Source organism: Ascaphus truei, chromosome 6 (genome assembly GCF_040206685.1).
Source record: "Ascaphus truei isolate aAscTru1 chromosome 6, aAscTru1.hap1, whole genome shotgun sequence".
Lineage (NCBI taxonomy): Eukaryota > Metazoa > Chordata > Amphibia > Anura > Ascaphidae > Ascaphus > Ascaphus truei.
The window spans coordinates 8,419,451-8,434,372 of record NC_134488.1 but is presented as its reverse complement, the minus strand read 5'-3'; the positions used below and the strand labels follow the sequence as shown (position 1 = coordinate 8,434,372).

Here is a 14,922-nt window from a genome sequence, read left to right as displayed (position 1 = left end):
CCTGTTAGAACTGGCTCTGAAAGGCAATCTCCAGATAGATGCAGTTTGGGCTTTAACTTCTTCAGTGCTGAAGGGCCCTGCACATTTTCCAATACTATATGTTGCATGGCCCTTCTGCTTACACCGGTTAATGTTACAAAACATTGTAATACAAATTGCATTGCAGATATTTGTAGCATGTATTTCCTCATCTTAAAGATGTAATCCTGTATAGGAGCAAATTGAAGCAATGAGAGTTTTATGGTTTAATATGTTAAGTGTAGGTGATTGATTTGGTGTCTTTTGACCACAAATAAGCTAGCTATATTTTTTCAGTTTTCTGACTGTATTAAGCTACTCGGATCCATAGATAATAACCTCACGGTTTTCGTTTCGTGTTTTCGTGAAAGTTAATGTATTTTTTTAGATCACATGATTAAATCATATATTTTAAGCCCTTTTTTTTTCTTACCATATAGCCTTTTTACTTCTGTTAAAAAAAAAAAAAAAGTTAAACATCCGGTTACAGTGGTGCAAACATTTACAATATAAACACGGAAACGTGATTTAAAAATAGTTATGCTCGTTAATATTTTAAGACATCAATCATCTATTGTCTTCCTCTTAAACATATCACTGACATTAGTTCAACTTGAGGTAATGGGACATGTGACTAACCCTTCTGCCGTTAGGCGGTTCCTCTGGCAACAGAAGAGTTAAGAAGGCAACTTGAGGACATATACCTTTACAATGATTTTCAATTCTGTTAGCGAAGAGGTTTGAGAAAACACATTCTATTTTAACAGAGCTGGATGTGAGAATGACCCTTATAGTTATAACCTCACATTTGTCTTTCCTTGTTTTCATTAATAATATATTTATATATTTTTTATACATAATTATATCACATGATTGAATCATACATTAAGAACTTTTTGGTTATTTGTTACCATATAGCCTTGTTTTGAGAAAATCAGAAACAACAGTTCATAAGTGCCGAGCATGATGGTGTTTGTCCTCAAAGAAATTACATGAACTATATTTGTTTCTTGACCTTTTTCATAAGAAACCCCTATCTTTATGATCTTATTGCAATTGCAATCATATTTATAGTTACATTGTTAAAGAATAGGGGTGTTGGAACTAATATCCTACGTTCTTGTATTTCAAGTGTAATGCAGAATCTTTAAAATCATATGATAATTTATTTTCCCATGGGGATCCCTTTAGTTTAGTCTGTTGTAACCTTTTGTTAGTCAGCATGGTTGAGAATAATTGCTGTATTGTCTGCTTTTAGTCCTGCCTATTCTGTATGGAAGGATCTTTAAACTTAGTTTGAATTAAGCTTGGAATCATTTTTATCAGTGGTGTCATATTCTCCTGTTTGTCTCCTCTTTCCTAGCGATTTCCTAGTCCCGGATTACTTGAGCCAGGAGCAGGAAGAGGCCCTTGGACAGTACGAGCTGGCAGAACATGGCTTTGAGAGCAACTCCTCTGTCCAAATGCCTGTCATTTCCCAGGTCTCCTCCACGCAGAACTGCGAGAGCACTTTCCCCCTGGGATCCCTGGGCGGGCTGGCAGAGAAAGAGGAGGACGAGGAAGAAATAGCAGAGCCTACAAAATCCAGCACCATGGAAGAAACCAGCAGAGATGACCCCCCGAAAACAGAGGTGGCTTCCATTGCTATTGAATAGCTGATGCCTGACCTGCGATATCTACCCTACACCCTGACTTCATTCAATGCTTATTTCTTGTTTTGTTTGCTTTCTTTGGAAAGTGCCCGTGTTTGGTCAATTTATAGGTTAGTTTTTATTTTTATGAGGAAACAAAAAAAAAAAAAAGGCAACGGAGGACATTGGCAGAATGCAAACCCTGTTTTCATTTCGTTTACTTCCATCAACGCTAAACCTCATTGGAGACAGCAACTCTAATGTACTTGGCAGAAGATCCAACAGACTTTTTCAGGGGATAGCAGATAGACCCCAAATCCGGAATGCACAAAGCCAAATGCTGGGCTCACCGGTAAAGCAATTTCACCCATTTGATAATTTTGACCCTAACATAACTGTATAATGGAGGAGAAAATGCCTTTTCTTGTTACGAGATAATGTTGAGTTTGTGCTGGATATATTCACCGCACACACAAGGGGCCAAGCTGGTCACTACATTTTCTTTCTTTTAGCCCCATGGCAACTGAAGGGTCCTGCAACGGACGCAGTGAATGTGAATATGAAGTAATGTGAATATGTTTCTCTTCTACAGGGTTCTTGATGGTCAGAGATTCTTGCCCCATCATTTGTGGATGGTGAAGTTAGTCTTTATGCTGCAGGATCACAGTGGTGAATCAAATGCATTACATGCCTTTTCAGCATGGGGATTTTATGATGGAGAGAAAAGCAGGCCTGGGGGGAGGGGGGGAGGGGGAAAAGAGAGGTTTGTGGAGGAGTCTAAATTGGATCCAGGTGTGTGCACCAGAAGATCATGAATGCTATTTTATTTATTTTTTAACGCTAAGCAGAGAACTCCAGTACTTTCTGTTTTCATAGGAAGATTGAGATTTTGTGTTATATGATTGGAGTGTTTTTTTTTGTTGCTATTTTATTTGACAGGGTGGTCTTTATTTTCTCTTTTTTAGTGTGGGTGCGTTGGTACCGGAGTTACGTAATAACTCTAGCAATGCATTGCTCTAATATAACTGCTGGATTCTCAATGGGGCAAAGTTTGAAACTCTTCTACCAAACACTTACACCAGCAAAGAGAAATGTATTTCTGGTGCCCTAAATAACGTATGCAGTGCTGACATAAGACAGTGTCTCTAGCATGTATAAAGTCCAAGAATCCTATACTTAAGGCCCCATTTTACAACATTAGTAGTGAATTACAATGACACTATTAATTCATACAAATGGAAATCTATTTTAACTTGTTCTTCAAAATTCATCAAACACCAAGACATGTCATAAGAAATAGACTAATGCAGGAGGGGTCAACTCCAGTCCTCAAGGGCCACCAACAGGTCAGGTTTTAAGGATAGCCCTGCTTCAGCACAGGTGGCTCGGTCAATGACTGAGTCATTGATTGAGCCACCTGTGCTGAAACAGGGATAGCCTTAAAACCTGACCTGTTGGTGGCCCTTGAGGACTGGAGTTGGCCACTCCTGGACTAATGTATCCCAGACCAATAATTAAAGGTGCTGTCCCATTTAACAGCTGCTATTGCAATAAGGCGAAATAACTGCATTTAATAAATTCTCTACAGTATTTAACATTGGCTTTATAATTCAAGATATCATTTTTATTATTGTAATTTTTAGAATTGTATTTGCTTTATGATGTAAAGCAGCAATCCCTCCTACCAGGGAGATTATTCTACTTTTTTTTCTCTCTCAATGGTTATCTTAAAGGGGCAATTCCCCCTAACGTTTTTTATTATTATTATTTTTGCTACCCCACCTTCTTTACATATATAGAAAGCAGGCGTCTCTGGAGTTAAACCACATTAATTTCAGCTACAGATGCCCTCTGGTTCCCAAGATACTTACTGGGTAAGGTGCTGCCGTTACTGTCCCCTACAGGGGGAAATAAATGGAGGTTGAAATCTCTTGCATCACACAAGCCAATAAGAACCCACAGCATCATCTGTTTTATTGACCTTCGTAACGCTGGGGATTTTAACCTCCATTTTGTTTCCCCTGTAGAGGACATTATCAGCGGCACCATCCCCGGTAAGTATCTACCAGCATTTCAAGAACCAGGGGGTCTCAAAGCTGAAATTAACGTGATACGTCTCTGAGGTCCATCTGCTTTCTTAACATGTAAAAACATTAAGAGGGTAGGCGGGACAGAGAATCAGGGGAGAACTGCTCCTTTAACTGGTGGTTTCTTAGAACCTGGATCCCAACTTTAAGGAAAAAACGAGGGCTGATTTCCCAGTCATGGGACAAATTTAAAAAAGTTAAATTCCAATTGCTTTAAAGCCCTCCATCCCGCTTGTTGATTGACTGCAGCAGGTGGCAGCCATTTTTTTCAACTGGGAATTTAATGGTGTATTTTTCCTGAGCTAGTTTGTTGTCAGTGATGAGGAAGCGGTGATTCTGCATAGCCAAATGTAATAAAAAAATATATATATGTGTATATGTATTTTTGGTTGGAGAATGAGTGATTGCTGCTTTAATCCTAAAAGCGGAACAAAAAAAACAAATGTCTTATGTCATACAGTGCGTACTGCCCATACCTATCTCCAAATAATTCTATCCATTTTCAAAGTTGCAGGGAACAGGTTATTGGGCATTTATCTCAACACAATAGAAAATTACCTGGATTGCAATTAAAACTAAACAACAAAACAATTTTTACATTTACTGCAGGGGACTTCACCTAGTGTAGTGTGAAATGATCCGAGAAAACTTACACGGTGAACCAGCTTCTCATGTTCTGCAGATCTTTTCGGCAGGAGGCGTGGGCTGTCCATTTCCATTCTGCACTAGAAACTAGATGCATACATATTGTTTATTTGTAACATTTAGATTGCAGAAGCCCTCTGCTACTCAACAAATTATAAAGTAACTTGTCTAAAATGCTGATTTTCATTAATACATTAGTGCAAAGTGAAATTATGGGTCTGCCCATATGAATATAGCTGTAGACCAAGTTGATTCATTATACAGACAACAAAAGTGGGAACTCTGAAGTATGTTGGGAAACTTTACAAAGAAAATGGCTACTGTAATTAAACAACACTCACCAACCAAAATACATTGCGGGAGAGAAGAGTAAGCTGGTAAATTAAACCATTAGCTCCTGAATTGGGAAACATGTCTAACTTTATGTAGCTTTGTGTAGCAGGTAATGCTATCTCTGATCAGTTTAGGTACCAAATACAGCATCTCTTTGAGAAACAAATTCTTATTATCATGTGCCAACCCATTCTTACTTGCAGGGCTATAGACAGTGGTTATTTAAAACAAACGGTTAAAATAACGGTACGGATCAATACTGGAATTCTAAGGGAGGAAAAGACCAGTTGAGAATTTCTTAATCACTCTCAATGGCTCAGGAGTATTTTGGCTATATTCAAATAAATAGTTAAACACAATATAGCCTTTGTATTCTTGACTGATGAGTTTGTAGCATAATGTGTAGTGAAAAAATGAGCTGAGTTAGGATAGTGAGCGATGTAAAAGACTTTGTCACTGACCCCCACGTCTGTCCCCATCTGCTTTATTCTTGTATCACTGATTATATCATTGACTTCCACAACATTCTACAGAATTATAGTACAGTATTTGTAACGAAATGGTTTCCTAACATATAAAGTTCTCTTTCATTAGGTGATATCCTACACACTCTGCTTCCTAAGAAAAGGTGGTGGTTGTGTTATTCTATTGCTGCTAATAAAAGTAACATTTCAGTGGGTGGGAAAATTGAGGAAGTGGGATGGTTTTGGCAGACAAGAAACCCCTCGGGAGTCGGCAACACCTGGTTTTGATGCTAATAAGCAATGTGTGGGGCTTGTAAAATTTGGCTTGATTTTCTTGTCTGGGTGCGGTACTTTTAGAATGCAAGAACCTCTTGTTTGTAGGGGGACCTTATGGTAATACACACTTAAATATGTTTCAATCCACAATTGTGAATCCTCACCTCCCTAATGTTACAGACCTTTCTCCCTAGCAGCAAAGGGAATAGACATTCTGCAGACCAATGTAAAGGTGATGCCTAAGTTGCATTTCGTACCAAATCCAAATATTTGACTACGGTCAGATCACAGTGAATGAAAAGCAGTGTAAATCTGAAATCCCGTCATATTTTAAGGAAAATGTCAACAATTAAGACACACTTAAAAGTGTGTGTACGTACACACATACACACAGTAGACCTGGAAGATTATTGGGGAGGCCTTCATCCAGCAGTGGATTGACAAGTGCTGAAGATATATATATATATAACACACACACACATATATACATATACACACACATATACATATATATGTGTGTGTATATGTATATATAATATATATATAATCAAAAACGAATAGCCGATACGTTCTGTGGCTAATGAAAGCTTATATATTCCCTTATTTAATAACGTTAACATTAAATCAATAGAAATAGCAGACCTCCATTCCCCCATATAAAAATAAAATATCACAAAATACCTCTTTTCAGAGTTGACCAACATTAAAGTTAACAAATACTATATCAAGGCTTAAAGAAAGGTTACTCCAGTTGTAATGGTGTGTTTTTTTTTAGAATACACATTATTTTTTTGATGTAGCCTTTTCATGCCTTCTACCGCACATTCTGTCCTTTAATAAAGTATGCAGTACCACTCAAGAGACATCTGCTTGCAAACCTGAGAACGTTTCAAATGTCCCACTCCCCTACCCTGAAAACAATAGGAATCAGGCACCGTTATGTGTGATGCTGTACATTTGTTCTTTCTAATGAGAACTGAAAATAACAACATGTGAATACTGTGTTTGAGTTTTCTAGTTTCCTTTTAGCCACAAATCCCCAAAATGTAAATCAATCGAGTCTCCACACTATAAAGTTTTAATTGAGTGAAGTGGAAATTTTATTTTTTTAGAAAACAAAGGTTTTTATCAGATCTTTTTAAAAGTAAAGTATCCCTCTCGGCTTTTCAAGCAGCAGTTCATGCTAAACAACATTTTTTTTTGTTTGTTTTTATTTGCGCAATGTTTTTAATTACTTTGAGAACACTTGCTTTTTCCAAATCTGTTTTTATTTTTAAATTGTGATGTTTTGTTACGGAGATATAAGCATTTGAAATATTAAGTGTCCGGAATTTTTTCCCAGAGCCCATTGCCGTTTAAAGAATCTAGAGACTAGATATTAAGAACATCATTTTTTTTTTAAATTTTGCTTTTAAAAGAGCAGGACATGCTTAGGTCAAGCCAGTAACATTTTGGGGTAGATCCACAGAGGTCTGTTAGTGACTTAACGAGACATTAACTACATTTAACATCTCTAAGTCCTAACAGGGATCTTCAAAGCTCACCAACAAGTCAGATGTTTTCAACTCCAGACCTCAAGACTCCTCAACAGGTCAGGTTTTAAGGATATTCCAGCTTCAGCATAGCTGACTCAATCAGTGGCTCAGTCTTCGATTGAGCCACCTGTGCTGAAGCCGGGAGCCACTGATTGAGCCACCTGTGCTGAAGCAGGGATATCCTGAACATCTGACCTGTTGGGTCTTGAGGATTGAAGCTGGAAACCCTTGCGTTAAGTGCTGTTTTAAGCCGTTACGAACCCTTGCATTACTATAACGGACGTTGGTGCTAGTGATTTGCAAAAGAGGTGTTCCCTCTAACAACACATATCCACAAAGCTCCGTTCTAGTTAACGCAGGGATTTAATGTCACGTTAGTTAGGTCATAGCTAGAGGTAGCGTTACTCACATCCAGACCCTGAAATATGTCTTTTACTGGGTTTGAATAAGTATAAGACAACAGTTAGGTTTGATATAACCATCATATTGTTATTTACTGCGTTCTTTCCATCTCTAGTCTTCTTTTTTTACTTTACTTTAATTAAACCCCTATTCAGGGTCTGCATGGAAGTAGTGCCACCTTTGGGTAAGACATGCTTAATGCCATGTTATTTGAAGCTAACGTAATGCAGTGCTAACTTAACATGGCGTTAAGCCTCCTTAATGAGAGCACTAACAGCTGTTTGTTTTGCACATATATTTAGCTTTGTAGATACCCGGTAAACTCAGGAAACCTAAAGGACATTGCCCGCTCAGATTTAACGGGGCTTTGAGGATCTGCACCTATGTGAGTAAAACTCATGGATGCTTCTGCTGATTACATATCAAAGATTTGCTCTAGCTGCTGATTACATATCAAAGATTTGCTCTAGCTTTGCACAGGTAGGCCCTAAAACGCCTCTTTGAAATAAATGACATATAAGAAAGGCATGTTAATTTAATTCAACCCTTTGTTAAACACTGTGCTGGGTGAAATAGTTATATTTGCCCAGAGAAACCAAACAAAAATAAACGGTGCCGCTTTTGGCACATAGTTTTTTCCCTCTTGAATAGAATTGTTTTTTCTTAAAATTAGCTCAAAACATTGGTACATAACATGCATTTTGAAATCAGTCAGACTGATTTTAGTGTCATGATTTAACTAGGTCTTTTTGATTTTTAGATCTAGTTTTTTTTTTTAGTTTAACAGTATGGAATGGTATCAGATATTAAATAATTGTCACCAGAGCATCTGGAAAATGCACAGTGTGATTCAGAGAAAATATTAAGCATACAAAACCTTTGTGTTTTCATTATGTGCTATGCACAAAGGGACAAGGGAGGTATTGGAATATTAAGCAATTAGACTGGTCTGCAGAAATAATCCGGATATAATAAAATAAGATTTGTTCAGGGGACAAAGTGTGTTGTAGCTTCTGATCAACTTTCAGTACTTTGTCAGTAGCAAAGGAAATCCCACTGTCATTGAGCGTTACTCATTCTTGGTACTAGAAATGTTCACAAGAACAGAATATTGGTGGTTTAACCCCTTCTCTGCTAAAAAGACCTGCAGAGGATTGAAACGCTGATTTTTTGCCTTATATGTTATAAGTGTACAGTGTACGAGAGGAGTTTTGGTCATTATTCAAATCTTCAACATCTTGGAATCCATGGTTATGTCAACCATAGTCTTCATCATTGAAGCCTCAGTTCCATGCTCCTGATTGTCACATAGTCTGTGATTGCAACCCTTGACTGTTGATGGCCATTTTTGCACATAATCATAATTTTCTGTAGGCTCTCGAAGGAAAAAGTATGTAATTGTAAAACACCTAATTAAGAACAACTACTGATTCTCTCTGATGACCACACATTCAAAGCACATGGTCGCTCATATTCATAATCAGAGATTTAATGCAATTGTGCCACAGGAGGGAATCTATCAATACAAGGGTTCAACACACATGCAATGCATATAGTCTGTGACATACAGTATCTTATGGTACAGCATATTTCATTATTGTGTTGTTCCTATAAAGAGTCTGTGATATCTAGTAAAATGTTGCTTAAACCTTGGTTACAGTGCAATAATGAGAAAAGTCCTTTATTTTCTGTGGCTATTTTGTTATATAACTTCATTTTTTTAAAACTATAAGTGGGCTTGTTCAAATGCTGTATTCAAATATCTTTCAACAGACATAAGCCCTTAATAAATAGTTATTCATTTTTAAATCCATCCTGGAGAGAGGTTTTAGATTTTGGTTGGTGTGTCCATTTTAGAGGGCTAGATGTTTCTGATGATAGAGTACTTCACACTTTGAATCTGTCCCGGCTTTCTGGAGCTCTTTAAGATTCTTAGTATGCTCTCCTACCAATTGTGGATGATTATAAATCGGTGTATGAAAAATACCATCCATTACTGGTTTACATCCCTGCATCTGTTTGCATTTCCACACATACTCTTTCTCAATTCATAGGTATTGTCCCATTCTTTCCCTCCACCATGCTTACCTTCACAGCAGAAAACAACTGAGCATTCTGCCTTAGATTTCTATACACACAGGACCTTAAGGTGAAATAAAAGGATGCCTGCACATACTGCAGCAGTGAGCAGCGCTCTCAACGGACTCCTGCTTTATAATATTATTAAATTGTCCCAGACAGTCCTTTCATTTTTGGTGAACCATTCTATCGGTATAGCTAACATAATTCAGCTGTTGCATTTCCCTATGCCTCTGGACACATCTTAAATACATAGCATGTATATTATTAACCTGTTGGCAAAGATAGCTTTCTTTTGTTTAAATGTATACAATGTTTAAAATACACATTTTATATACTTGTATCTGGCTTTTAACATTTTTATAGTACCCCATTGTTCTTGGTGGCGACAATATCTATTTTTGTGCCCATTTTTGGAAACCAAGTGCCGTTTTGGAAACGTTACAATTATTTCTACAGTTCTTGTAATCAATGTGAAGGTCACGGTTGTTTGTTATCTTTTATTTTCAGATCTCTGTTTTTGAGCCTGTAGCTGTAAGCTCTTGATGTTTTCAAATGTCTGATAGGGGTAAAGCCAAGCTGTATGTCCCGTGACCAGCACCTTTCCAGCTGAAGAGTCAGTGAAGTGACCTAAAAACAAACAAATTAATATTTTTAGTACCGAAAACTTTTAAATGAAAAACAGTTTATTCAGATTTTGCCAGCATCAATTGAATCCTGTTTGTTTTATTGCTCAGTATTTTAAATTCCAGTTAGAAACATGCTGCATGTAAAGTCTCAGTGACTCATGGATCTGCTTGATGGCTACATTAGTCTGCACAGTGCTCATAGTTTCACTGCTCGCAAGAGATGTCCAATATTTGAAACCACATCCAAGATATTAACAGACTCCCTTTGCCATCTTACTTTCCCTTGCTGATCTGTCCAGATGATGCCATATACTGCATTTGCATCGTTCCTAATTGTATACTAGGATAATTGATGTATTAAGTGACCTATTCTACTTTGCATAGAAACCTTGCGAAAATGTTGAAAAATCAGCATTCAGAAATTGATAAACTCTTTGCAGATTCAGATCAGTGCAAGATCCACCTAATCCAGGGACCCACAATTTAATAATTATAAGACACATCTAAGGGGTCAACTGCAGAAAAAAATTAAACTAGCAGCATTCTTGTTTTCTCCCAAAGGAATTATCCAGCATCCATATGCAAAATATTACATGTATTGTGTGTATATTGGTGTGTATACATATATAATTGCCCCCCAAAACTGGTCCGGGAACATGCTTGGCTTCTCCTCTGCTGTGTAATGTATATACTCTGTATAGCTACATTGTATGGGATACACGTTTGTTTGATATAAGAGAAGTATGTATTGGGTACATTTTGCTAGCCTGGTTGTTTAATCTTAAAAAAAAAATTCTTGTTTGGAAATATGGAAAAGATATGAATTCTCAACTGGTTTTGTCATAGGTCAAATTAAGGACAACAAAGTTTGTTTTGAGTGTCTTTGGATAGAAACATGATGCTAAGATTTTTCATTAAAATATATTATTATTAATGTTTTATGGCGTAAGCATGTCCTCTGGTTATTTCTGGTGGGGGTACATACTGGTTCTGTTTCTCGTTTTCAGGTACCCCCATACTATCAGATGTGTCAAATCACCTTTGCACTGAACCTTGCATACACAACTCTGCCAGCGAACCTAATATTTACCTTTTTAGCACAGTGTTTCTCAACTGTCACCTTGGGACATCCTAACCAGGCCATGTTTTGGGAATAACCAACCAATTATTCACATATAAGATAAGTGCATACATGTGTGTTTTGCAATTAACTGGTCTGGGGTTCCTTGGGGAGAGGCGTGTGAACCACTGCCTTAGCACATCCAGGTATTTTCACACCACTTCTCACATGTTTACTAATTTTCCTGAATTGTATCCTAGCTTTTCCAATTCTGAGATCTCCACAATCCTTTCCAATGCACCTTGACCCTGCTCTTTATGATACCTAGTATTGTTTGTAATTACTGTATCTGCACAAACTGTTCTGCCAGTATATCTCATTTTGCCCTTCCAATATACACGTTGCTCTGCCATGCATCTCCGTCCTATGTACCTTGCTGTTCTTCCTATTTCACTTCTGAGTCCTTCACATACTGTATAATGCTTGCCTCTGCCACACATTAGTTTGGCACGATTATAAAAAGTTAGACCCCCGGGGGTTTATGCAGGAAAACACATGCTGTGTTTTGGCATCAATTTTGTACTTGGCAGAGCCCTACTTCTGTTCTTCTACCCTTTCCTAATCTGATCTTGGAGAGTAATTTAAAAATAAATACCTATATATTATGTATACACAGCACATATGGGTTAATGTAATGTGTAATCAATGTTGGCAGTGCATTTTGTCCAACATATAGCGTTACTATTGTGCAGGGAACCCATAGCCAGGTCAATGCAGGGGAGCTGACAAACTCCTGTATATATGTTCTGTTATCAGCACATTTTCTCTTAGAGGCAGTGAAAGAGGTATACAAAGGTACAGGGGCTTATTCAATAAAGTGGAAAGCCCAATAAAGTCAATGGGATTTTCAGTGCAGTAGTGCCAAATCAGCATTATCGTACTTGATTGAATAAGTCCTATAGAGCAGTGTTTGGTAACTTTAAAATAAAAAAAAATATTTAGATACTATAGCTTTGGCCTTTCTCTTGCCACCCATATAGTAAGCACAGACCTATGTATCAGAATGCGTATCCTAAAGTGAGCAGTGTGCTAAAAGATAGATGTAGGTTGGATTCTACTACGTCCAGTTGAGCTATATGCTGTATTTGCATTAAGGAAAATATAAGGCATTAAACAATAGAGTTACACGTTAAAGGAAGGTAGACCTTGACTGTAGAAGCTTACTGACCATTTAAGAGGTGAAATCCATGGTCTATATAGTACAAATAATTAAAAGCTTTTACAAAAATACGTCTTAGAAACGTTGTAAAGAAGAAAAAATAGACAAGCTCACAACTAACGTGTTAATTCAATAGTGACAATTCACATGCATAAGTGGAAACACTGAAAATATAACATTTCTAACTTTCCCTGCAGCCCAGGTTGATTCTCTCACTCAGAGAGAAAAATAGCAGAATCCAGAAAGAAACATCTATAGCGCAAAAGAAAAAATATATAATATAGTATAATGTGAAAAGAATGCCGCACACCAGGCAGCGATTAATTACCTGTGGAAACACAATGATGGGCTATAAATGTCAAGTCTAAAGCCCACAGTATGAGTAACCCACAAGTGTTACAATAGATAACTTCGTACATCGTGACAAAAGAAAACAGTGCTTCTTAAAACCTACATTTAAAGCATAATCCAGGTTTTACCCGGCCCACTCATAAGGAAGTTTTATAGATACATTTTTCAATGTGGTTAACAATGAATTTACAGAGATGGTTAAATGTTAAAATACATATAAATTTAGACATAACCTTAGCAAAGAGGAAAACACAGCTTTGATGCATCTACGAAAAGATAATCTTATAATACGACTGTAACGCCTGTATGCCCGCAGACCTGGCCAGTCCCCAGTACTGAGGTGGGAAGGGTTTTACCACACACCCACAGCAGTGAGGGCGTGCCCGGAGTGTGGTATGGCGTTGCCGGGCCTGTAGAAAGATGGTTGCAACGCCTTTGGGATTCAGAGTAAGGATAGTGATGTCCGTGTGCCAGAGTCCAGGGATACAGAGAGCAGGATCGTAATGTTCGTAAGCCAAAGTCGTTTCCGTAAGCAGGGTTCAAGGGGTAAGCAGGAGCAGGAACAGAAGCTGGAAAACACAGGAGAGCCAAGCATAGGACTGCACACACAGGTTACAAAGAACTATGCAGAGCAATGAGTGAGAGGACAGACAGGGGTTATAAAGTAGGGAACACCAATAGGAGAGAGGAGGAGCAGAGGGTGGAGTGAGAGGCAGCAGGGATAGGTGAGGAGAGAGGGAGGAGACAGGTGAGGCAGAGAGGGAGATAGCTTGTAAAGCATGAGAGGAGGAGCCAGAGGTCTGGGAAGACCTACACGAGGAGCGTGTGCGCGCGCCCTCTGTAAGAGAGTGCGCGCGCACAGGCTGTCAAGAGGCGTGCGGAGCGCCGCGGGAGCACCCGCCGAGGTCGGAGGGAGAACCAGAGGAGGGTCTGCAGGAGGTAAGGAGACCGGAGCAGGAGCAGAGGGAGACCGTGAGCGGGGAGCATTGTAAAGGGGAACGGGAGCTTGGGAGGACGTGCGTGCCCTGTGGGGAACGCGCGTGCCCTGTGGGGAACGCGCGTGCCCTGTGGGGAACGCGCGTGCCCTGTGGGGAACGCGCGCAGATGCCGGGGGAACGTCAGGGACTGCCACAGAGGGACGGATGCGGGAGGAGGAAGGGAGAACAGGACGGGGAGGCAGGAGGAAGCGCAGCGCCAGACACATGGAGGGGAAGGAATCCCCTGAACCGTCACAACGACAAGCTGATAAAGGAGGTGGTGTAGTTCTCCAAAATAGAAGCGACTACAAAAAGGAGACACTCGGGCTCCTTGAGGACCTGACTTTTTATATGAAACGTAACAATGATCCTACAACCAAGTTTATTAGTGAACTTGGAGCACTACTTGATGATGCACGCTCTAAGGCTGCGTCCAGGGTCAGAGCTTACGCGCTGACCCATGCTGAGGCGCACTGACGCTTCTCAGTGAGCCCCTGCAGCCGCAATGAGAGCGGCTTTAGCAGGGGCTCGCGTACGCTTCCGCAAGCGTGCGGAAGCGTAGGCCTTTTTCAAAAGATAGATTTTCGCGCTCACGGGATCGCAGGGCCGGTCACGTGAGCGGTTCGCCCAACGAGGGCGAACCAGCTCCGTGATGTCACAGCCCCCCCCTCCCGACACCCCCCCGGACCAAGGCCAGGGAAAGCACCCGTTTTCCCTCAGCCTCCGCACGGCTGCAGTCCTATGGACGCAGCCTTAGACTGCAATTAATAAGATGGCATATTAATTTCTTTTTACAGAAAATCCCATAACACCCATATTCTACCATCTTCCCAAGATACATAAATCCTTAATTGACCCACCAGGAAGACCTTTTGTCTCTGGTATACAATCATTGACTGCCAAGTTATCCCAATATGTAGATTTGTTCCCCTAGAAATATATGAGTACCCGTCCATCTTATATTGAAGATACTACTGCAGTACTCAATTTATTTACGAACTTTAAATGGAAGAAGAATTGTAGATGGGTCACTTGTAATATGCAGTCTCTATACACCCATATACCACATGGTAAAGGAGTTGAGGCAGTGAAGGAATTTTTGTAAAATTACTCACTTTTACACCCACTTAATAATGAATTCTCAAATCAATACAATTTATTCTTTCCCATAATGATTTTCTATTTCTTTCACAATTTTTTATTCAAATCTGTGGCA

General features: G+C 39.2%; 1 protein-coding gene across 5 annotated transcripts in view; it reads left to right on the top strand.

The window, feature by feature from the left end:
- Nucleotides 1–11,038, top strand: part of ZBTB44 (zinc finger and BTB domain containing 44) — an 81,378-nt gene extending 70,340 nt beyond the window's left edge. For 4 of the 5 annotated variants that reach the window (XM_075603356.1, XM_075603357.1, XM_075603362.1 and 1 more), the window contains one exon: nucleotides 1,382–11,038. In XM_075603356.1, coding sequence (XP_075459471.1) covers nucleotides 1,382–1,673 — 292 coding nt within the window. In that variant the 3' untranslated portion in view covers nucleotides 1,674–11,038. The remainder of the gene's footprint in view (nucleotides 1–1,381) is intronic. The other variant, XM_075603359.1, reaches the window with a different exon arrangement.
- Nucleotides 11,039–14,922: the final 3,884 nt, after the last annotated feature.